Source organism: Vigna unguiculata, chromosome 4 (genome assembly GCF_004118075.2).
Source record: "Vigna unguiculata cultivar IT97K-499-35 chromosome 4, ASM411807v1, whole genome shotgun sequence".
Classification (NCBI taxonomy): Eukaryota; Viridiplantae; Streptophyta; class Magnoliopsida; order Fabales; family Fabaceae; genus Vigna; species Vigna unguiculata.
In genome coordinates, this window is record NC_040282.1 from 34,010,139 (window position 1) to 34,035,792 (window position 25,654).

General features: G+C 30.0%; 1 protein-coding gene across 1 annotated transcript; it reads right to left on the minus strand.

Annotated features, from left to right (window-relative positions):
• Positions 1 to 7,688: 7,688 nt before the first annotated feature.
• LOC114180235 (U-box domain-containing protein 28-like) lies at positions 7,689 to 9,206 on the minus strand. The gene has a single exon (XM_028066521.1). It carries the CDS (start codon positions 9,099 to 9,101, stop codon positions 7,878 to 7,880), a length of 1,224 nt encoding a protein of 407 aa, XP_027922322.1. The 5' UTR covers positions 9,102 to 9,206; the 3' UTR covers positions 7,689 to 7,877.
• Between the last annotated feature and the right edge of the window lie 16,448 nt (positions 9,207 to 25,654).

Below are 25,654 nucleotides of genomic sequence, written 5' to 3' on the forward strand. Positions count from 1 at the left end.
TAAGTGTTTTTCTAATTATATCCTGTGTTTTGTTTTATGTGGAGATGACGCAGGGTTTAATCCTCTGAATTAAAGAAGAAAAAAATAAAAAAAAAAAAATATATATATATATATATATATATATAATTACTTGTATATTATCCAGTTTGGGGTTAGTGTGTCAAATAGGTACTCGATCTAAAAGAAATGTTAATTGCATCTCAACTTTTGAGAAAGTGTTTCAATTAGGTTCATTTTCGATAGAGTTGACTAACATCACGTGTAGGGATGTCAAAAATATTCGTACCCATAGGTATCCGCGGATAAAACCCGCAATGGATAAGAAATGGATATTAAAAATGGATACCCGCTACCCGTGTGTACGGGTATTTTTGATACCCGCATGTTAACGAAGCGGGTACGGGTATCATAGTATCCATATCTGTGGATACCCGTACCCGTTAAACTTTAATTCACAAAAATACCATTATAGATATATATATATATATATATATATATATATTAGTAAAAAACATTTTGTCCTAATTTTTTTAAGTTGCACATCTTATCTTCTGTCTTCATTCTTCTAACGTCAAATATTGGTACGTTGTTTTCTTTCAAGTACATCCCTTAACATTTTTCTCTTCTCCTTATTGAAATTGGGCATATACATCAAACCATATATAGATAGTGACGTTTATGGTATGTTTGTTGTCAAATGATGGAATCAAAATAAGAATATTTGGCACGTGACATTTGAGGTTTATTATTTGATTATTTTTTAGGAATCAATCGGAGAAAGTGGACTTGTTGATCAAAACACTAATTAAAGAATTTCCATCGTGTTGAACGTCATTTTGTATTTATTTTTATAATTATTTGGACTTGAGTTAGTTTAAAATTTATTTAAAATTTATGACAGTGATGTATTTTATTTTATTTTATTTGAATTTATGATTAAATATTTATTTTTTAAATAATTTTGTAAATACCCGTGGGTACCCGTGGATATCCGCGGGTATGAAAAAAATATACGGGTACCCGCATAATGGATACTCGACGGATATGGGTACGGGTACGGGGCAGATATTTATCTAGCGGGTAGGGTACGGGAGAGCTACTACCCGTACCCTACCCGCCCGTTGACATCCCTAACCACATGTCAGTTTGTGGTTTTTTCTTCTTTTTTTAATTTTTTTTTTAATTTTTTGAAAAATAAAAATAAAAATGTCATGTGTCAAGTCCCTGTGTGTGACACATGGCATTGTCAGTGTCACGTGGCATTACAATGCCACATGTCAGTATCATTATCAGATGTCATTGTGTTGATTTCGATTTAGTCCCCATATATGTTTTTTGTTTCAATTTAGTACCTACTTATGTGTATCTGATTCAATTTTGACCTAATATCTTTTAATAATTAAAATCCATTTTTTATAAAATTAAAAGTAATTAAGTATAAAAGTTTTAAAAAAATTAAGTATTTGATATTTATATTAAAATTTAGTGGTAAAAGTCATTTTATTAAGTCATTTTTAATAAAAAAAATTAGTATAACATTCATACCAATAGAAATTTTGGTTTAAAATTAGTAAGAGACAACATTGTTCTATTTTGGAAAAAAAATAAAAATTAACAAACTTAATAAAAAAAGTAATTAATAAAGTAATATGTTAAAAAGTCGTTTTTAATAAAAAATACTAGTATAACATTTATATGTAACGTCCCATTTAATTATTAAACGAAATTAAAGGAAACGTCACGCAACGATAGTACAGTAGCGTAGCCTTGGGGTCCTTATCGCAACCCCTATAACCTGGGCACACCACGATGCCAACAGAAAATCAGAAACAAGTCAACAAAGAGTATAGAGTAGAAATGCATAAAGCGATACATGGGCCATAGCCCTAAAGAAATCACGAAGAAAATAACTCCAGCCCAGATGGCTAAGCAGCGGAATCACCATTCCCTTGTTGACCACGAGAACCTCGCCCATCTGCTCCCATCAATCAAATTGATGATCATCGCAAGAAAGAACAGCCACATACAATACAACCATGCAACAAAACGGGTAAGCTAGAGCCGACAACATATTCATCATACAATCAAATATATTTCACCATCCCATATCCATACAACAACCAAGCATGTTATGACCTTTCATTCAATACACTACGACTCGACTCGACTCATCCGGATACGTATAACTTAGTCGGATTCAGCGGATGCTTGCACTTGTAGTGGATACCTCTGCTCACCCCCGAGCTATTTTTTACAAGTGTTATGATGGATCAATTTTCCCTCACCACAAGGTTAGCCCTTAGTGAATTTCAGGCCTCCTGCTACTCTCACCACATGAGTCAGTCCGCTCTAGGTGAGACTAACTGACTCCTCAGAGTGTCAGGATGCAACCTTACCTTGAATCCTTACCTAGTTATACAGATGGGGAACCACCATGAACACCCACTAACAAGGGCCATGGAATTACGTCCCGACCACTGAAGCGCGACCCTGAAAGTCTCACCTAGAGACCCCAAGGAATTATGCGCTGACACAGACAAAATACGATCATACAATCAAATAATATTCACCATGCAAAGATACCCTCATTATATCAACCTTTAAAGTCGTTACCTTTCAATTTCCAGATCCAACCCATTCCAACTTATCATAATCCATCCATGTACATAGAATTCAACTCATCTCATTATCATGCCACTTTAACAACACCAAATCTCATTTAGCTCACATGTCAATACTCATACCAAACTCATCATTTATAATTCATGAATCATGCTACGTATACATCACACTCCATTATATACATGTCCCTCATCATAACATTCATACCCAACCAAAATAGATCATCCAGAAATAAACAAACATCCAAACACAACGCTGTCTCGCCCAGCACCTCGCTCAGGCTGAGGGGTCTCGCTCGGGCGAGACACTCTCGCTCATGCGAGTTCCCCCTCCGCCTAGGCGAGGGCTCAAAATAGGAACATGAAACAACGCGGGATCTCGCTTAGGCGAGACCCCTCTCGCCTGGGCGAGTTGTCTGCTCGCTCAAAATTAAAGAGTTGGCCGCCTGGGCGACCTTGGGCGAAAAAGGCTTGGGCGAGCCTCTGCCAGACTCGCTTAGGCGAGTCCGACTTGCCTGGGCGAGATTACCAGGTCTCGCCCTAGATTCACCTACAGCAGATACAATTTTCCAAACCCTTCAATCATACAAGATATCCCACGCACCACAGATAGCGATTTATCCATACAAACATCCAGCAGGTTCAAACAGATCAAAGACAACCCAAAAACAGATTAGGGACAACTCAAACTCGAAACCCTAACTTCCCGTACCTGGAAAAGCTTAGTAGAGATCCTGGCGGCACGACCACGGGCACAACGGCTTCTAAGGACGAACTATAGGGCTGAAAACAGAGTGGGACAAAACTAGGAGATGGAGTTAGCAGAGGCTCTCAATTGAAGTTTCAATAAGGTGAAGAGGGACCAGTACAAACAGGAAGGAATACTTACATGGAGTAGCAATCTCCCTTAGCTCAACATGACTGTGAATAAACCCTAGCAGAGGGGTTGACGGCTGCAGAACTAGGTTCTGTGAAAATGAGCGAAAAGCGAGGCTTAGGGCAACGAAAGATGGTTTTTATCTACTGGGCTAGCCCTTAGGCCCACTTACCAGGACAACCCCTTAAAATATAGGGCAGGGAGAAATGGAAATATTTTTAATGGGCCTTACATTTTACAAATAATAAATTTGGTCTAAAATTGAGAGAAACAATATAAGTATTAGTATTTAATTTTGTAAAAATATTTATACTTAATTATTTTTAATCTTATAAAAAATGGATTACAAAAATATTTTAATTTTTAAAAAAATTTGGGACAAAATTGAATCAGATATACTTAGGTACTAAATTGAAACAAAAAGACATATATAGGGACTAAATCGAAATCAACACAATGACATCTGATAGTGACACTAACATGTGGCATTGCAATGTCATGTGGCACTGACAATGTCACGTGTCACACACATGGACTTAACACTTGACATTTTTATTTTTATTTTCAAAAAATTAAAAAAAATTATAAATTTAAAAAAAATTAAAAAATAAAAAAAATCACAAACTTACACGTGGCACGTTGACTAACGGTGTTAGTCAGCTCCGTTTGAAAGGGACCTAATTGAAACACTTTTTTCAAAAAATTGGGATGCAATTGACACTTTTTTTAAACCGGGTACCTATTTAACACACTAGCTCCAAATTGGGTACTATACGAGTAATTATAAAAAAAAACTAGTATTTTATCGAGCTACTACAGTATTAAAAAATTAAAATATATTTATTATATAAATATAATTAAAATTTTCTATTGCGTAAATTTGAATAGTAACATTTTATTAATTTATTATTTTTAAGTTATTCACATATTTTAAAAAATAAATTGGTGCAATATTTTTAAGTTATTTATATATTTTGTAATACTTTAATATACAACTTTTTCAAAATCAATTCTATCAATTAAAATAAAGAATCTAAATTTAAATTTAAATGAAACAATAATTAATAATTTCATATGTTTCAAAACAATTAATCAAATATTTTATTTTGATACAAGAAAATAAAATAAATTTTACAATTTTAAAATCAATTAATAAAAATTTAAAAAACCTTTATATATATATATATATATATATATATATATATATATATATATATATATATATATATATATATATATATATATATATATTGTCTAAGAGTATCTATACTAGTATAGAAGGAATTTTTCATCCTCTAAATATTTTTTATATTAAAATAATTATTTTTGAAGTAGCCTTCTATTTAAATTTATTAATTTTTTTATTTAATCATCTTTTAAACTTAACTACTTTTTAATTAATTGAATTATATCTATAAATAAATAAAAATTACTTATAATAAAAATGAGTTCAAAAAGGATAACAGACTTTTATTATTTTTGGGCAAGTTATTGAACACATTGTAGTTATTAAGTAAGATCTTTTGTTTGTCCAAAAGACATCTTGTTCCTCGTTATTAAAAGACTATCAGCTGATTCTCTTAATCATCTCTATTTTATGTAAAGAAAATTCTCCAATTTTATTTCAGGACTACATAATAATTGCATTTTCACCCTCCAACTTCATCCTATAATGCTGCAAACTTTTCATAAAAAAACAAAAAAAGGAAGATGACAAGTAAATAATCTTTTTGCCTTGATCAAGACATCTGAGAAGATAGTAGGTCAATGCAACTGAATGTCATTCTTCGGTGCATATATCAACAAAATATCATCTTCTGAAAGTTGAGATGATTGTTCCCCTTAGACACCAACATCCATACAAGAATAAATGCTAGAAGCCTTTCATTAATCTCCATCTCACTTGTCTTTTATGGCCTTATATTTTCACCTTGAGAAACAATTGAGTTTCTACAATAACCAAGATATACAAAAAATTTCTTGAAGTTTTTCTTCTCTAAGAGAGAGTCTCCTTCAATCTTTAACACAACAACATGTATCCAATTGTATTGGCCACTTTAAATTTCAACCCATTTTACCTTAGGAAATAAAACTCCTCCAATAAGTTTATAGTAGAAAACTCTTACCAAGTAAAGAAAGGACTATCCTTTAATTTCTACAAAGGACTTCCAATGCATTAAAATGTTAAAAACACAGTTATTACAATTAGTTACAAGGATCATAAACAATAACATTAAAAGTCTCAAAACTATAAATTTGTAGATGTTGCCTGATTTAATTGATTATAGTATTTACATAATTGATTAAATTCATCAAACTTCTAAACAATGGCCAAAATATAAACCCCAAAAGAAATATATGTTTAGCCCAAATACAAGGCCTTATGAAAAGACTCATTACAAAAAAAAAGGTTAATCCTATACAAAATATACTACTCCTAATCGTATATTTACAATCAAGGAAAATGATTGCGTTTTTCCACTGATCCATGTTGCAACTCCTTAAATGGGTTTTCATTATTTATCGATAGAATTTACTAACAACCATAATCAATAAGTAATTACCTACTATCAACAGTTTCGCTGTCACTAATTACTAACAGATTTCACAACCTATTGGTAAATTTTAACAACGACCATTTAGCAACAAATTTTTTATCGTCAATAATTCGTTGATAAACTCAAATTACCAACCAATTTTCGTTATTTTCGATGAATTGTGTCGGTCGATAATACATGATTTTCTTGTAGTGAAGACACCATAGAGAGACACATATGGTACTTTCTAAAACACAATGCCAGCATACACAATCACATTGACTTTTACTATGCAATGTCGTTTGTCACATCAACAAATGTTTAACGTCATTAGATGACGAGAACATTATCCATTCATTAATAAAGTTTGAAGATGAAAGTGATTCAAAGTTTCACATAAAAACAAAGTCCAAATTCACATAAAATTTCAAAAATTAAAAACACATTTAACCCAAATGTAATCTAACAAAAGAACTATCTAAAGTTATTAAAGCATACTAAGTTTTAGATCCAAACTAATTATTTCAACACATAAATATGCATTTTTAGATTATTGTAAAAGATATACATATGCACTTAACCCCAACACGAGGGAAAATTGGCTTGGCTTCACCAAGTACTCTTTTGCACCTTCAATATTATATTAACATTCTATCTCCCTCATTGCTCAAAACGAGGATGAATAAATGAATTTGAGTTAGATTTGAAGGTAAAATTTGTGTTGTTTCTTTTAAGAAATTTAGAGATAAAAACGAATAGATTTGAGAGTGAAGTTTATGAAAGTTTGTGAATGATTTGATTGATGTGATAGGTAAAAAATTAAGTTGTAATAGATTAAAATGTAAGATTACTATTTTACCCTTATAGTTAAAATTAATATTATATATATATATATATATATATATATATATATATATATATATATATATTATAATATATAATAATAATAATGCTACGACACATGATCAACACACCTACCTTTTTCATTTTTGAAGCTTCTAGAGCAAAGCCCCTACATAAGGAAATGCAAAGGCTATCAAATTTGTCATTGACATTTTTCGCTTGTTCAAGTGAAGTATTGGTGGCATCCACCAACATGATCACCCTATTTTGCAAACCACAATCAAGAATTGATTGTAACGAAAATGGGAATCGATTCTAATGAAAAATGTAGAATCTATTTAATTAATTCCCTCACACTTATAAAACTTTGTAAAAACTAAGGACATTAGTGTAAAAATACAATTCTCAACCACAAATCTCCTCATCTCAAGCGAGACAACATCATGTAATAATTCCGCAAATTCACTCATTCCTTCGTTCTCAAAGCACATGAAACAAACACAAATGAATATTACAAATCCACGTCTCACAATTCCTTTGAACATGAAATCTTTTAAAGAAAATACAATACCAAGTTATTTTGTTATATGCATACACAAGTTAACATACAACATTTTTTTTTCCGTGTTATTAGTGTAAAGTATTGAAAACTGTAGAAGTTATTTGTGGTTGAAAGAATGTGTAGATGTTTTCTCCATGACCCAAAAGTTTAAAACATTCTTTAGGTCATAAAAACTTATATTTTTAGTTTACGTAAGTTCTTGATTAGCTAAAACTTTCTCGTATGCAAAACTTAACTTCAAACCCAAAATTTCAAATCTGTTTGTTGTATTGGAATATTATTATTCTCTACCAATATACATTTTGGTTCTTTTGTTTCTTTCTTTCCAATAAAAGAAAAGAGTGAAACGAACACGAAACATTCTTTTGTTAGCATGCTAAAAAGATGGTTCAACTATTTACCAAAAAAGGAAAGTTGGTTTCATCAACATTACAACACTAGCAAGGTTTGATATGAGTGGTTTTGGTGTCATAGGTTCCTAGTTCCAACCCCAACCCGTTGTTCTTGCACGCACCCTTCAAAACCTTAATCAAATCCACACACATGCTCCTCACGTGCTCCTCCCACCCCCTCTGCATAACCAATAAAATCACTGCCACACCGTTTCGCTTTGCCACGTCATCCCTCACCTTCACATTACCGCTCAAACAGCACAAGCTCCACAGCACCACCACTGCGTCCTCCGCCGCGGCCTTCGCCGCCTTCGTCACTCTCTCCACTACCGCCGCTGCACATGAAGGCTCCGCTGCCATCGCCTCCCTCCCCTCCGCGCATGTGGCCAGCACCGCCAGTACCCTCAGACACCTCTCCGCCGTCTTCGCCGACGAACACTCTCGTAAAAATTTCGAAACCAATTCGACAACACCGCAATTAACTAGTTCCACCTTCGCGGAGCGAGTCACCGAAACGACGCCTAGAAACAACAAAACGGCATCGCGTAACTCCTCTCCACCGTCCTTCAAAAAACCTGTTACCGAAGACAACAGTCCTTGCGTTTCCGCGATGGATTTTGAGGACTGAAAATCGCACGCGAGAAACTCCAAAACTCTAACCGTTTCAATCTTCGATTTCGTAGATCCGTTTCGCAAAACGAAAATCATCGAATCAAAGCATTGTTGGCGAGCGTCGAAAATTAGCCTTCGGATTTTCTCTGGATTTCCGTTTTCTCGGAGGACCGAGTCGAGAAGGTAAATCGCGTTTTCAGACGCGTCTATCCGCGAACTGCACCTGGCCAGCGCGCGGACGATGGCAGCGTCGAAGCCGGGAAAGTAGGCAAGTTTCCGACGATTTTCGCCAGAGGTTGTGGCGAATTCGGCGATTTTGGAGAGGGTTCCGGCGAGGTCATCGTCGGCGGTTTGGATTTGGCGGAGGAGGGAGTGCAGGTTGTCGGCGGAGGAATCCGGCGAGGGAGGTTCGGCGGAGAGGAGCCACAGGCGGATGAGACGGTGAAGGGTGAGATTGGGAATGAAGTCTTTGGAGGGAAGAACCTGCATGGTGGCGGGACACGTGTCGTGTCCTGAGTCAAGCCAGTGCTGAATGCTGGCGCGATCGTATGTGACGCCGGTGCAGAGGCTCACGGGGGATTGCATCACGTCCATTGAAATTGGGCACCGAAAGAGACTCGGAACGGTGATGTATAACTTCTCCCTTATCTTTGCCATTCTTTCCTTTAATAGCAATGCTTTTGTTTTCTCTTCTGCTTCTTTCTCTTTGGTTTCTCACACACAGCACAACACAGAGCTTAAGAAGATAGAGGAGATATTATTATACACACACTTGACACAGAGTGTGGTCCATTTAAACGGGTGTGTGGTCCATTTAAACGGGTGTGTGGTCTTTGGTCAAACTTTTGTTTCTAATAACAGTGGGACTCTAACTGGAAAAATATGACAGAGTGAGAAGGGTGGTATTCAAGAGGAAAACGACATCTTTCATTGTTTGACCAATCCTTCAAATATTTTGAAAATTTTGAGGTGCAGTTTTGTACAGATGTTTCACTAGGTCATCTTAACTTAAACGGTCATCCATTTTCTTTTCTTTCTTCTATTTTCTTCTGTGATAACACATATGAATCATTTTCATTATTTATTAAACCAAGAAACGAGGGTTGAACCATGGTCACACTTCATAAATAGCTTTGAATTGAGAACCGAGAATATTAAGAGTGTTTAGGATATGACATCCAAGTTTGATGTGTTCAATAAGTATTTTTAAGGTGGGGTAGAATATATTTGGAAATGGTATTAATTAGCTTAGAAGGTAACTCTCCTGAAAATGATGTAAAGAATGGGAGTTTTGATTTTTTTTTATTGAATTTTTTTAATGTTGTCATCTATTGGACATTAAAAATCTATTAGACATTAAAAATACATTGTATTAATATTTTAAATATTTTCTTAATATATTTTAAAATATTGAAATTAAGAATAATTAATGTATTATGAAAATACAGCAGAGAACAACAAAAGAAGTTTCCAAAGAATCCAAATTCAAAATAATACTGTTAGTTAGCATCTAAAAGCATCTAAATTGAAGTTATATATATATATATATATATATTACTTACAAGAGAGGAGTATATGAAAACTAAGCAAAAAGGGGAACGTATAGTTATCAAAGTCTCACAGAGTGTTTTCTTAGAATTGCTAAATATATAGTACCAACTTGCATATTTTGAATAATATTACCCACTTGAGAATAAGTATCTTTTAGAAATAAGAATATTACAATAATTTTTACCATTTTCTGTAATGGAACGCTTTTGTTTCGGCTAATTACTTTCCTGTTTTGATGAGCTAAAAAAGCTTAATTTTTCCTTTGCCATAGTGAAGAGAGCAAGTAGGTTTTATAACTCTATTTGTTTTTTCCATTGTGTTATCCCATGCATCTAATTTTGATTAGGGGAAATGAGCTAATACCGAATGTTAGAGATAAAGATATATCCCATGACTGCCTTTTATTGTGCTAACACTCAAATTACTTTAATTGCTTCTCAAAACTGTTTTTGCTGCTGCTCATTTGAAATAAATCAAAACCAGAACGTCTTGGAATAATAAATATGATTAGAAGTAATTAAGAGATTATGAGTAATTATGATCTTTGTATATAAATATATATATTTATATTTTTCAACAAAAGGATGTAACTTGTCCTTTAAGTTGTTTCTATTTTCAAAAGAATGATTAATGTATAGTTATAAGAGTTAAAACCAAGTCATTAAAAGGTTGAAAAGTGATTTTTTTAAATAGAAAATCATGATAACATGATAAATAAATAAAAAAGAGAAAGATACACATAATCTTCTTACACAATGAATAAAAGTAAGGAATAAATACTTAAAAGATATAAACTTGAATGTTATTATCTACCATAGTTACTTATTCACACTTTCACTTTTTTTTAATATTTTAATTTTTTTTATATTCTAAAATTATTAAGTACCGTTCAGACTGTTAAAATAATATCTCTAAGAATATTAGAGTAATTTCTCAAAATACTAAATTATTTTGGGTAGAACAACCTTACTGTAAATAGACCCCAAAACAGTAATGGAAGTTGAGTTAGTTGAATTGGTCTATATGATAATAAGAGAGAGAAGTTCATGGGAGTGATGCTTGTGCCAGAATACCTGCCTTAAAAAATGTGGTCAATGAATTCTCAAAAACTCTCTGGTTTTGTGGAATTTCATAAAGTTGTGTTGACCAGCCTTGTTTTCTTCATCTTACAACTTCTCAACTCGATAGTAACAACCGGCTAAAGTCACAAGCAAGTTTTCCATAAACAACATACCCAAAACCTCAACCACTCTTGACTCAAGAACTTCACCTACTATTGTTTGACATAATCAAAATAATTATAGTCAAGCACCACTGTGAATTGAAATTAACGTTTATTTTTGGAAAATCATATTTAACCTGTTGGATGATAACATGAGCATATATTCTTCTATCCACCCAAATTATTTGTTGCTTTAATATTTATAATCTGTATCAAATAAATTATATGTTTTTTTACAAGGTCCTGTTATTTTTTTTTCTAATATAAATCATCTTAATATTATTAATGAATTGAAAAGAATGACTAACTATTAAGTAAACTTTATTAGTTTTAATATATAAGTAGAAATACTTTAAACTGAAAATAATTTGGAGAAACATATTACATATCAATAATTACGCATGGATTCAAAGCCGTCCATATATGCATATATATATATATATATATATATATATATATATATATATATATATATATATATATATATATTACAGGATAATTTAAATGAATAGGTTATTGACCAGATCAATTGTATATATAATTAATTAATATTAAATTTATATAGTGAATATTTCTCAATTATTTTCCATTAAGTTAGGTTTATCGTTGACGTTTAGTAGGGTGGAAAAAAAAAGAGGGAACAATTGTCCTATTCTAACTTCTAGAAGTCTAAATTAGTTTGACCATATTTTAAGTTCACAAAAGTATTTAATTTAAAAAGCTAATCAAGCATGAAATATTATTTTTTTTTATAGAAGATACAGGTTAGAAATAAAATAAGAAAAATTTTAAAATCTAAATCTACTCTATAATTCGGCTCGAATTTGCAAATAGTAGTGGAGCCTATTATTGTAAAAAAAGAAGTATTCACATCACGTGTTAAACAATTTTCTATTTCTGTACCAAACTTCACCAAGAAAATACAATTTATATCTTAAAGATTTTCAGCAAAGTGGTCTGGCCATAGAGTAGTTATAAATATCTATTGAAATTTATTATTATTGTTATTATTTTACTGAAAGAGTACATTTATATGCTTCTGTTTTACTATTATTATTTTTTGTATTTCCGTGTTGAGATCTCTCTGAAAAGGAACTTTTTTTTAAACTCCCTTGAATTACCTTGGAGATCTCTGAAAAATGGTTTCCATGTCCACGTAAACAAACTTTTATGCTTTAAAACTTTTCGTATCTTGTGTAAAAAAAAACTTTTCATATTATTCTTTATAAAGTCTATTATCTGTTCTTAGTTATTATTTCAAAATTATTCTTATCATATTTAAAGTAGTCGAAGAAAAAATTGATATCCTCAAATATTTTATTTTCAAATTGAATTAAAAAGAAAAATTTATGTCATTTATTTACAACATTTATTAATTTTTTAATAAAAGCATCTCAATTCATTAAAAATATTATAGGAAGAATATTAATGCTCATTCAATTAAAAAAATTCTTATAAAAAGAACACAAATGATTCTGTCTTATTCATTTTCTTATCTTATAACTTTTCTTAACTTTTACCCTTAATATCATCCTTGAAAAACCGATCTTGTTAATGATTATTTTAAGGTAACCGAAGAGCAATTATTTTGGCAAAGACAAGGGTAGGTTTTTATCTAGCCAACACAAGGGTGAATATTTCTGACTTTCTTAATCCATGCACTTCATAATTATGGAGGAATTAGTTATAAGAATAATCCTTGGTACATACCATTCTTTTTTATTGTTATTCTACCTAAGTTTTTATGAGTTAGATTAGAGTGTTTTCACATATATACCACTACATCTTTGTTGCAAAACTTATCATTGAGAAGTAGTCTTAAGATTAGAATTAGAGATGTTAAAAAAATCATTTGACACATATACCGTGGATAAAACTCATAATAGGTAGGAAATAGATATTGTAAGTCATGTATCCTATTTCTTTTACAAATTAATAAAGAGAAAGAAGAAAAGAAAACTAAAATGGAATGACATGAACTAATTCTATCCAGTTTCATTTTATTATTATATTATTATATTATATGATTGGTCTACTTCATTTATTATTTTCATTAACTCAAATAACAATTCAAGAAAATAAACATTAGGGTATGCCAAATTATTTTATATGGAGATGTGTGGAATCTCATAAAACTTGTTGATAAACATGAAAGATGTTATAATGATGTCTCTAAGGGTGTTAAATCATCGTATATACGAGGGATTTTGTAGGTTGTGGAGATTGTCCAATATTTTTGTTCAAATACATATATTACTACCACTTCTTGTACATCTATTTATACGTATTCTATACACGTGTTGAACATCCTATATATGTGTCATTATATTTGAGAGAGAAGTGAGAAAAGAGAGAGAATTTTAATACAAGCTTAAGCATGTTGAACCCAATGAATGTTCATGTAAGTAAGTTCTAAAGCCAACAAAATGTAACCTAGAGGTATAAAATTCAAGCCTTGCATTATTATGTTGTACGTGAATCTTAAACATTAAAAGGATAAAAAGTTAAATATAAATTTTCTTTTTATGAAACATTGCTTTTATGAGTGTCCCCGTTGGTATCAGAGACAATTAAATGGTGGTCCAATGGGTCAGGCAAATAAATATACTGTGGCCATATAAAGTCAGATCATGAACTAATGCACCTCTCGTTTAAAATTCGCTATATGGCTATATTAATGCCCTTCATAAATACAATATATTAAATGCATGTACATTGCTCCAGAACTTGATGGTGAAATAACATTTTACAATAAGTTGAATTTTATTTTATGGTCCTGGTAACTGGGTACTAAAACCAGTGCTACTAGCTAGCTTAAGAAATCAATAATGAAAAGTATTTTTTTTAATTATGTTTTTAATGGATTTCCATGAATGCAGTATCACTACTGTTGCAAAAAAAAGAAAAAGAAAAAGGAATCATTCCAAAAAGAAATATTGTTACACTTTCATAATAAAAGTTCCTTCTTATTGATTCCTTATTTAATTGATGTAATAATAATTTCTTTAAAGCTCGATCAAGTATGTAGATATTATATCACTTTTTTTAGATATCAATTACAACTATAATATAAAAGGTATTTTAAGTGACTCAAAACTAAGTCTTTTTCGATTTTCTTCTTTCCTTACACATTATAGTGTTGCACAACCATGTTTGCTTTGCACTTTTTTGCATCATTATCTTTCTAATTTTGTTTTTTCATTACCCACTTCTTTTCCTACACTTTTACTCGTTCCCCTCTTACATCATTAAAGTGGAAGTTGTTCTGTATGTCTTCTTCCTTGCTGACTTTGTAACACCTAAAATATGAAAGGACTTGTACAATGTTTATAAATATAACCTAAAATATAATATATTTTTCTGGCCAAAAGGTATTGAGATCGATAAATCAAAAACATTCAGAGTTGTGATCTGTCTTTTTCTCACTTTTTAGGTCTCTCGCCCTCCTTTGTTCCATGTTGTTACTTAATAACCCCTTATTAACTGCTTCCATTAAGTGTTTCTTCAATTATGCGGCTCTTTCATGTATTCAAAGGTTACTCACTTAATTAACATTAAATCCCTTTACTACATCAACATTTAAACATTTAATCTAGTGATTTACTCGACCTTAAGTCCATCATCACATAGTCCCCTTAGCCTTAGCCTAAAAGAGCTAAGGCTAAAATGATCTTTTCCGAACATTAACCCAATTGACATTGGATCTAACACCACACATCCTCCTTAGCCTTAGCCTTAGCCTGAAAGAGCATAAGGCTACAAAAGTTGCATCTTTATTGCATCATAAGTTTTCTTTTTGTTTAATAGTGTAAGTCATTTTTGTGGGCACTTTGATAAGTCCCCTTCTTTAGGCGCCTTGAAAGGTTACCATCAGACACATTAAGAGGTTACTCACAGCTTTTTTGGAAGACTATTGCTCATTTTCACATTTAGGGAGACTGGTTGCTCCTTATTTTTTAGGAGACTAGTAGCTTCATTAGAAGAAAGTTCATAGGAGACTAATTGCTCCTTTAGTAGAGAAATTTCATAAGAGACTAGTTTCTCCCTTAGAAGAAAATTCATAGGAGTCTGGTTGTTCACTTAGAAGAAGAAAATTCACAGGAGACTAATTAATCCTTTAGTAGAAAGTTCATAGGAGATTAGTTGCTCCCTCAGAAGAAAATTCATGGGAGTATGGTTGTTCACTTAGAAGAAAATTCATAGAAGACTAATTAATCCTTTAGTAAAAAGTTCATGGGAGACTAGTAGCTCCCTTAGAAGAAAGTTCACAAGAGACTGATTTCTCCTTTAGAAGAAAAATCATAGGAGTCTAGTTGCTCCCTTATAAGAAAATCCTTAGGAGATTAATTGCTCTTTCAGTAGAAAGTTCATAAAATACTAATTGCTCCCTTAGAAGAAAGTTCATAGGAGACTAGTTGCTCCCTTAGAAGAAAGTTCATAGAAGATTGATTGCTCCTTTATAAGAAAATTCAGAGTCTAGTTGCTCCTTTAGAAGAAAATCTATAGGAGACTCATTGCTCCTTTAATAGAAAGTTCATAGGAGACTGGTTGCTCCTTTAGTAGAAAGTTCATATGAGATTGGTTATTCTTTTAGAGAAAACATCTTGGAAGGTTACTTTGGGTATCTTAAAAGGTCATTCATTTTCTTATGGTTGAGCACCTTGAAATATCATCCTTAAGCGCCTTAAGTAGTTGTCCATATTTTTTTTGCTTCATCTTCTTCTTTTTCTTATCGAAATTCGTATTGCAATTGCACATCGAATCAAAATATTCTACATCTAATTTTCTTCTTTCTCTTTTTTTTTTCATTTGTAGAACAAGTCACAATACTAAATTAATAATCACACTTTAGCAAATCAAGTTTAAGGTCATAATAAACATTTATTCATTATAAATTTCAACTTATCGATAACAAAATCCTACACAATTAAGAACTAACATAGTATGGCCACTTCATGCCACAAAACCTTAAAGTCTATAATTTTTTGGAATTATTATAAGATAATAATGAAAAGCAAAACAAGTAGACACTCCATTCAATAAGTGTTATTTCAGTGGTGGTCATGCACAACATTTGTTTGGCTTGGAACATGGCTATTTTTATTCTTAAATGTATTTTCTACAACACATTTTTATTTATATTTTTTAAATAATATTTTGACTTTTCATGTTCTCAAAAGTACTCTCCAAAATTTTAAGAAAACAAAGTTATACTTTATAATTTAATAATAGTTTTTTTCTCTCTAAAATATTAAAATTCAAAAGTGTCCAAAATAAATTTTACATAGTACTAGATGAATTGCAGATGTACTTTTAAACTTTTAAAAAGTAAAGAAATTTCATGTATAATTGTAATTTGGTATCAATAGATGCATTGTATATATCATTTTAAAATAATAACAATATATAATTTTTTATAATATAATTATAACATAATATCAAGGATGACTTTAGTTGCAAATTGATCGAGGTCATTCTCGACCAAATAGAACGGTTAAATGTAATACTCAGGAGTTAACCCAAGATTGTCTCTCAATGACCAAACCTTCCATTCAAAGCTTTCCAGATTGCAATTCAACACAAAGGAGGGGGGGGGGGTTCGGCAGATTCAAATGCTTACAACAAATAAAATGAAATGCAACAATGATTAAAACGTGTTGACTTCCTTGATTCAAATGCAATTTCACTTATCATAGGCCACCAAATTAACTCCTATGCCTACCCTCAATCCACCATACAGTAACCAACCAACTAAGCGAAAGTTACAATCCATTTTCATTATACAATTAAGCAATGCATACATCCATGAATTTGTGACAGCCAAGCTACATACATTAAGCATGAACATAACACAACTCAAACATATGCACTTAATCTGTAAATCAAGAATAAACAGATGAACCACAAACATTCCACAAATTCAAGATAAAGACATGGAAAATTTCAGAAAACAAGCACAACCTCAAAGTTTCATTGCATTTTTCATTAAGGGGTCAATACACGAATTTAGCAAGCCATGAAAATAGAGCAATTAAACACTTCAAAACGAAAATGCACAAAACAGAACATTATACCCTAACTTGGGTATTACTAAAACACAAATTCAATAGCAAATGAGAATTTAACGCTTTAATGGAACAAAAATTGTTGCTATGATCTAAAAACCGAAAACTCCATACATGGGTGCTATTCCAAGTCAATACAATCAACAAAACGAAATGTCCAAGCTAGCAAATGGAATGAAAATGTAAAACTCACATTGGGTGTTGTCAATAATGCATAAAAACGTTAAAAAAAGAGTGCTAGAATGTGAAAAACGAAAGAGACACCTTTATGGGTCACCAACTAAGCTCAAGAACGTGAAAATGGAGAATGGAGAAGATGATGGTGGCTGCCCATGAAGAAAAAGGCAAAAAAAAACATGGTCACATCATCACAAACCAAAGTATTTATAAAACTGTCATTCTGCCACTCATAATTACAAAAATCCCTCTATAGGTTAAAAATGATGACCCAATGACGTGGACAGACTCATTGACATGGCGCAAACATGACAATGTTGTGGCAACTCTTTCCTCATCTTAAGATTAGTATCCAAGCTCCAAAATTTGCTCCACAAAATACCTAAAAATAATTAAAAACAAAAATTAGACCAGTTAAAGCCAAATTACTCAAAATTTAGAAAAAACAATGCCCTAATGAAGCCCAATTGAGGAAAATGCACTAACAAAAGACAATTCAACATTAAATAGACATCAAGATGGGCACAAAAGGACAATGAAATGAGGGAAAATAATGATTCATCACAAATATGTAGAACAATCCTCCTTATTGCTTCCTTTTTTAGAATTCTTTTTTGGTAGATTTATTGTTGGACCCTGCCATTACCATTGAAATGTAAGAATGAAAAACATAAATATTATTGCAATAAGGGTGAACGAAAAATATGCCTTCACTGTTTTTTCTATTCTTTTCTAATTCCCTAGGGAATTTTGTTTGTTTCTTCACTAGCTTCTCGTGTTGAAATTGTAAGACTTAGTGTAACCATTTTTGCTTAGTACAACCTATGTGTGGGCCAATGAAGATCTTCAAGCACTGCTTCCATAGGATAGTAGGATTGTCTGTGAGAGTGAATCAACAACATGTGTCAATCGGGAAATGTTTCACCTAATTTTATGAGAAACTATGTATTGGAAAAGAATTTGGGAGTTGAGAAGAGTTTCACTAAGCCCCACAGTGGGTGCCAAAATTTTCTAGCGATAAGGTATTGAGATCGATCAACCAAAAACATTCAGAGTTATGATCTACCTTTTCTTCACCTTTCAGGGTCTGCCTTTTCTGCACCTCTTAGGCTCCTTTTATGTTGATCGCCTCCTGACCTCTTTCATTTCCTTTCATTACCTGATAATCCCCTATTAACTGTTGCCATTAAGTTTCTCTTGACTTTTCCATGTAGTCAAAGGTTACTCACTTAATTAACATTAAATCCATTTATTACATCAACATTCAACCTACTAATTTAATCAGCCTTAAGCCTATCATCACACACACACACACATACACACACACACACACAAACACACACACACACACATACACAAACATAGACACAAACACACATACACATGCACAAACACAAACACACAAACACAAACACATATACAAACACAAACACAAACACATACACATACACAGACACAAACACCCACAGATACACACACACACACACACAAAAACATAGACACAAACACAGCCATAGACATAGTCACAAACAAACATAGACATAAACACACACACACACACACACACACACTTGTGTTTTCATTTATTTTCTTCCAAACATGTTTTCACACACACACACACACACACACACACACACACACACACACACACACACACATATATATATATATATATATATATATATATATGTGTGTGTGTGTGTGTGTGTGTGTGTGTGTGTGTGTGTGTGTGTGTGTTTTTTTTCATATGCTTTCTTCCAAACATGTTTTCATATATATGTTCTTTCTTGTGTTCATAGTATAATCATTACAATTCACAAAACAAACAACACATGTAAGGATAAGTTATTGAAATACATTTTAAACTAAGTAAGTATATATAAAAAGATACATTTTAATTAACAAGTCAAAACAATTCATTTTCAATCAAAATTCAACATACAACAACCACATAGACCATACAAACTATACATATAGAATATTCAACAAGTGGAATAACGACTCATGTCTTCTAGAAAACTTGTATTAAACATGTTTTACCAAAGACTACCATATGATCCAATCCAAGACTTGGCTTTACAAGCAAAACCAAGAATCATGAAATTAGATAAGTCCATTATAACTCATGCTAAATATCTACACAGTTGCTGATAAGTGTCTAGTTTAATTAATTCGATATATGATTTTGACGCTTAATATGCATGAATTTGTTATATTTTTTAGTAAATTAGACCCTACAAATTTGATGAAAATGTAGCACTTTTACAAGAACAGGAGAATTGTGTAATTGAGCTCCAAGTAGGGACAAATCTTTGAAGGGACGAGCGCCCCCCTCCCCCCTCCTTCTTATTTTTTTTAAAATATGCATATATATATATATATATATATATATATATATATATATATATATTAAAAATTTCAATTTTTTTGAAAGTTTTTAAATTTTTTGTAGTGAATTGAGAATTGATGAAAATTAAATTAGGTATCTTTCTATGTCTTGTATAGAGCACAATATTTAATTATAATAAATACTAAAACATAAAATCAAATACAATAAAAAATAAAAATATTTATTGAGATATTTTTATTTTCTTTTTCATTGGTTTTTGAATTTATCACGAATTGTATTCATCTTCTACTATCACATGTTTTCTTTTTGTTTCTAAAGAAAAGATGGAAGTTAGACACAAACCAATTATTTTTGCTCTCATTTATCATTTGTTTTCTTCCATTCTTGAAAAAAAAAAGATAACTCTCTTTTATCTTAATTGATACTTAAATATTAGTTTAATAGTTAGCATTATTTTGTATCTTATGAGCTTTTTGTTTATTCATTTTGTATGAATATAGAAGAAAAATTAATGTACTATGTATTTTTCCATAATTCGTTTTTAATTCTGACTTAATTTCATATATTTTTTTTTTAGTAATTACGCCTCAATTTTGTTGTTAGATTTTAGATAAATTATTTCTTTCGTCTTAAACTTAAAAAAGAAAAAACAGGTACATTGATAAAGAGTTTATTAGTTTAAAATTTCACTCAAACATTTCATTATTGATGCTTCTAACCATCGAAGTTTGAAGAATTTATCAACCATTATTGAATTATGTCAATCTTTGGCAAGAACAAACAAATTAAAGAGATTTTACTTGATCGATCATCTAATCATCTTATTTTAACTCTTCATGTATCGTTTTCTATAATGAAGATTATCAAAGCAAGATTGTGAAATAAAATGAAAGATAAATTTCTTGTTGAAAATATGAATATTTACATTAAACAAGGAATAATTGAAAATTTTAGTTCTAGTTTAATTATTGATGAGTTCAAAATTTTTTAGTACATATTATTCTTGTTCTTCAAAAATTATTGAACAATATTCGTCATTGACCCCATTGACCCCGAAGGGCCTTCCTAAGTCACCCTAATCGCATAGAAACAAGGGTAAATACCCTAATTTTTGACAGATCAGCATCACCATCACTTAGTGACAAACATCCCATGCTAGGCACCACTTAAAGTAATTCTCTTTGTTCAAGTGGCGCTAATGCAAGAAAAATGGTATTGTGCCTCACCACGTTGAGGTTAAGAAAAATGACGCTCAACCACATTTTAGCTTCTCAACTCCATTTTTACTCTTTTTTTCATGTTTCCTTGGATTTCACTTTTGCTAAAAAAAATATGCTTCTTACCACTTATTAGTAAAATAAAAAATAAAAAAAATTGAGGATTAGACTTATAACTAGCTCTTTATAACTAAAACATAACAAATTATAAAAATAAGATATAATTGAGGAACAAGTTAAAAGTTAAAGAGTTCATTTTAGCAATGAAATTTGACTTCAATTAGTTAAAATTAACATTATCATTTAGTTACGTATTGGAAACACAAAGCACATTTCACAAAGCGCATTTTTTTTGTTTGTTTGTCAAATTTCACGCACTTCATGATTGATAAACTAAATCGATATATTATGAGATTCTTCGGCATCCAATTTCGAATTGATTTAAAAGAATCTTTCTTAATCTCACTATTGAAACACACCATGTTAAATATGAGAATAATTAATATTACATATTTTATTTTCTACATTAGTATAGAATATACCAAATTGAAAAGTAACCGATATAAATTCTAAAAAAGAATCGTGCTAAAATATCATTTTTCTAGTAACATATTTATTAAATTAGTCAATTGACATTAATTTATCATCTAATATTGTGAAAATGTGAATATACATTAGTTAATTAATTAATTGCACATTATGTCACGCATCAAAATCAAATATAACAATAATCCAAACTAGCTATCCTAATCTTATTAAACTAATATTTTTCTTTAATTAAAAAACTAGTCTTTTTCTTCACTTAAAAAATTAAGTTAGTCAAAGTATATATTGATACACAAGCTAAGACGAAAGAAAAGCCAAATATTCCAAATTTTCTTATAGCCAATTAGTCATAGACGTGACATCACTTTTGTAATTAAAAAGGTTCACTTAGTCAAATAATACATATTTAAGTACAGTTAATCCTTTTTCCTCATTTATACCCAATTGTTGATGTGACCAAAAAATACGGAAAACATATCATTAATGTGTGGAGTTTTCTATTTGAGATTATAATACATATGTATAATTCTTGTTTACATGCTCAATTTTTATTTTTACTTTTGTCCTTAAGGAATTTGAGATCCTACACTGTGCTCATTACAAGATTCATAACTACCCCTAAATTTTTAAATACAATTTTTTTTATATATAGAAAAAAAAACATTTGAAATAGCTGAAAAACCTGTAATATAGATAACTAAAAACAAAGCTGACAATCAAGGACAAACCAGATTTTTGATTTAAATCGAGGACAAGCTCAGCATGTAAAGACTAAAAAACAAAATTTATTTTTCGTATAATATGTGAAAAAAATATAACTAATATTTTATTACGATTGAAAAAATAAATTATTATTATAAAAACATGACCCACTGAAATACTTTATAAAGTTGTTTATCGAATTCCTTTTACATATGGAATTTATGATAATTCTTCCCAACTTTAGGTTAGAGGTGAAGATATGCTTACTTGTGAATTAACCTCTTCCAAAAATCTCTCCATATAACATTGTTTTATATCAAGAATTAGTATTAATGTTTTTTTGGAGGTATAGAGATCCATTTAAAGAATGGATACCATATACAACAACTATTAAACTCGAGACGAATCATAGTTGAAAACATATTGTAACCTAAAAATGAATTTTATCAATAATTCAGAGGTAATTATTATTGTTTTCATGCCTTAATTAAGTTTTTAAGTCTTTGAGTATTTTTAATTGAGTGTTTATTATTTTTTATTTATTTATTAGATATTTAAATTTTTATATTTTTTAATTGAGTGTCAACAATTTAATTCTTTTCATTAATGAGATAATGTGATTAATATATTATAAAAATAACATTAAAGACAGTCAGTTAACAAGTAATAAAAATTCAATTAAAAATACTCAAACTTCCTATATACATATACTTGAAATTTAATTCTTTTACTTTAACATTTTTTTATTTCATTTTTTCCTTATCTCTTTCTCATCACCTTATTTGTTGTACATTTACTTTTTTTTTCTTTTCTATTTCTATCCACTCCAAATTTAAATTTAAATTAAAAGTAAACATTCAACCTTTTCTATTTCCAACATGTACGAAGTTAATTGCCATATTATTAACTTTTATTAAATACAATTTTTTCACTGACTTATGAGAATTAGACGAAAAAAATTTTAAAATAATAATTGATGAAAAATATATTTAGAGATCAATTTTTTAATTAGAGACATTTTTTTAGCCAAAACTTTTGTGATAAATGCTGATAATAAACTTTAAAATCACGTCTAATAAAAATTATTTTAATTAATAATTTAAAAATTAATTATAACTTTTTATTCATAAAAATGATATACGTATAAATGTTACAATATATGTTTAATTTGATTTTTCATCTGTACTTTAAATATTTTGAACTTAATATATATATATATATATATATATATATATATATATATATATATAAAATTTATATTTTTAATGTTATTATATTATGATTATTTTTCTCAAATATTACTTTATATAATTTAATTATTACTATTTATTAATATCGGTCAAAGCATTTTTTTTTAACGTTTGTCATCTTTACATTCCATTATCAAATTATGATAAGCATCATCATCCACCATGTAATTAGTGTCTTCTTATGACATAATTTTTTATTCTAAAATCTTTACATAATTATAGGTCTTTCATCTTATATTATATTATATGATGTTTACTTTTATTATTTTTATTTGGAACTTTGACTTGTGCTTAAATTATTTTCAACAAAATGTTATGTGTTTGAGATTCAAAGACTACATAATCTCTATTATGGTTGGATAAATCTGAATTGTTATGTTATCACTTGGAATCTTGCCTAATTTAAAATTTCAAAAGACCAAAAACAAACTCCAAAATGAGATGAATATGTATAAGAGGAAGACAAGTATCTCATAACCTCATCATTAGTAGAAATACATATTAATCCTCTTAATAAATAATTTTTTCAATAATGTAATATTACATAAACTATGATATATTATATACAATAGAACTTTACACGGCGCGCGCGAGAATGAAAAAAGTGAAACTTGTTAAAATTATGGTGTTGAAAAGAAGTTTGAAAATGGATGAATAAATGCATGAAATAAATATAGGGTTGAATTAAAGATTTGAGAGATACCCTTTTGATTTATTGCAGTGTCCGGTGGCATGAATTTGTGGTGAGTAGTGTGTTATTATTGAAGTGAATTTAATTTGGTTTACTGTGTAGAGGTCATGAATTTTGACTGCAAAACCTTCAGTTCTGCTTCTGCATGCACATCAGATCCCAGAACCCGTATCACTGACCAATATCATCAAGATGCCAGAATCATTACATACTCATACAATTTTGAATCGGTCGTTGATCATAAACGTGTTAACAGTAAAAGTTATACTTGATTAAGTTTTAACTATATTATAAATTTAAGAATTTTAAATTGAACATTTCTTAAAAATATTTCTTTTAACTTATTAATTAACTTTCTTCTTCATAATGAATTATACAACGAGTAAGAGAAAAATAGAAAAAGAAAACGGAAGTTTATTGCTGAGTTGAAAATAGAAGAATATAGGAACAATAATTGTGTGATTCAATTAATGAAAAAAAATTAACAAGTACTTAGAAAAAATTATTTTGAAAATTATATATAATAATTTTTTATTAAGAATTCAATTCAACATATATATACTTAAATTTATAAGAATTAAAATTTAATTAAGTAAACAAAATTATATTATATAATTTTATACAAATTAATTTATTATTAAATTACATTTTGAACTTTAGAAAGAAACTCTCTTTTTTTTTTTTTGTATTTCTCTATCATAATAATTTTTATGAAAAGTTTGCCTAAATAGCCTTGTGTTTCTCATGCATCACATATATGTGAGATTTTAGCCATTATGACATTATTAAGGGATTAAAATCACCGGTTACGTCTAGAAAATTTAATAAAAACAAGAAACTAAATCACACATTTGTAATATTTGAAGGACTCAATTGAGAGGATTGAACATTTGTTATACATATAGAGAATCAATAGGGCAATTAATTCAAAAAATTTGTGTTGGAAGTTTCACATTAACTAGAGATAAGTTAATTTCATAATATATAAGTGGGGTGCAAACATCACCTTGCAAGTCAATTTTTGAAGTTGAGTTAGGTTTAAACTCTACTTCTAACCGTTTGTGCTAAATAACAAGTCGGACTTCGACCTTCAAGTTTTAAGATTTATATATCATTATCTTTTTTAGACAGTTAAGTTTAAGGAAAAAACAAATTTATTCCAAATTTAAAGAATTAAAAATATGCTTAATGTTTAAAAAAATAAAGCTATGTTATTTTAAAAAATGTCTTGTTTACTCCTGTAACATTCCAAATTTTGGTACTAACAATGAACTGTAAAAAAAATCACTTTTTGTTCCTACTTTTATAACATTTGTTGAAAACGCTTTAGGTAAATGCAAATCAGTATGAACCCATAATCATAACTTATTGGAATAAAATGAGAATTTGAAGACATATAATAATCTTTTTCTATCTCAACATATATGCTTTATAAGGAA

Coding starts and splice junctions, on each gene's coding strand:
- LOC114180235 (XM_028066521.1), bottom strand. CDS start 9,101: ATGGCAAAGATAAGGGAGAAGTTATACATCACCGTTCCGAGTCTCTTT.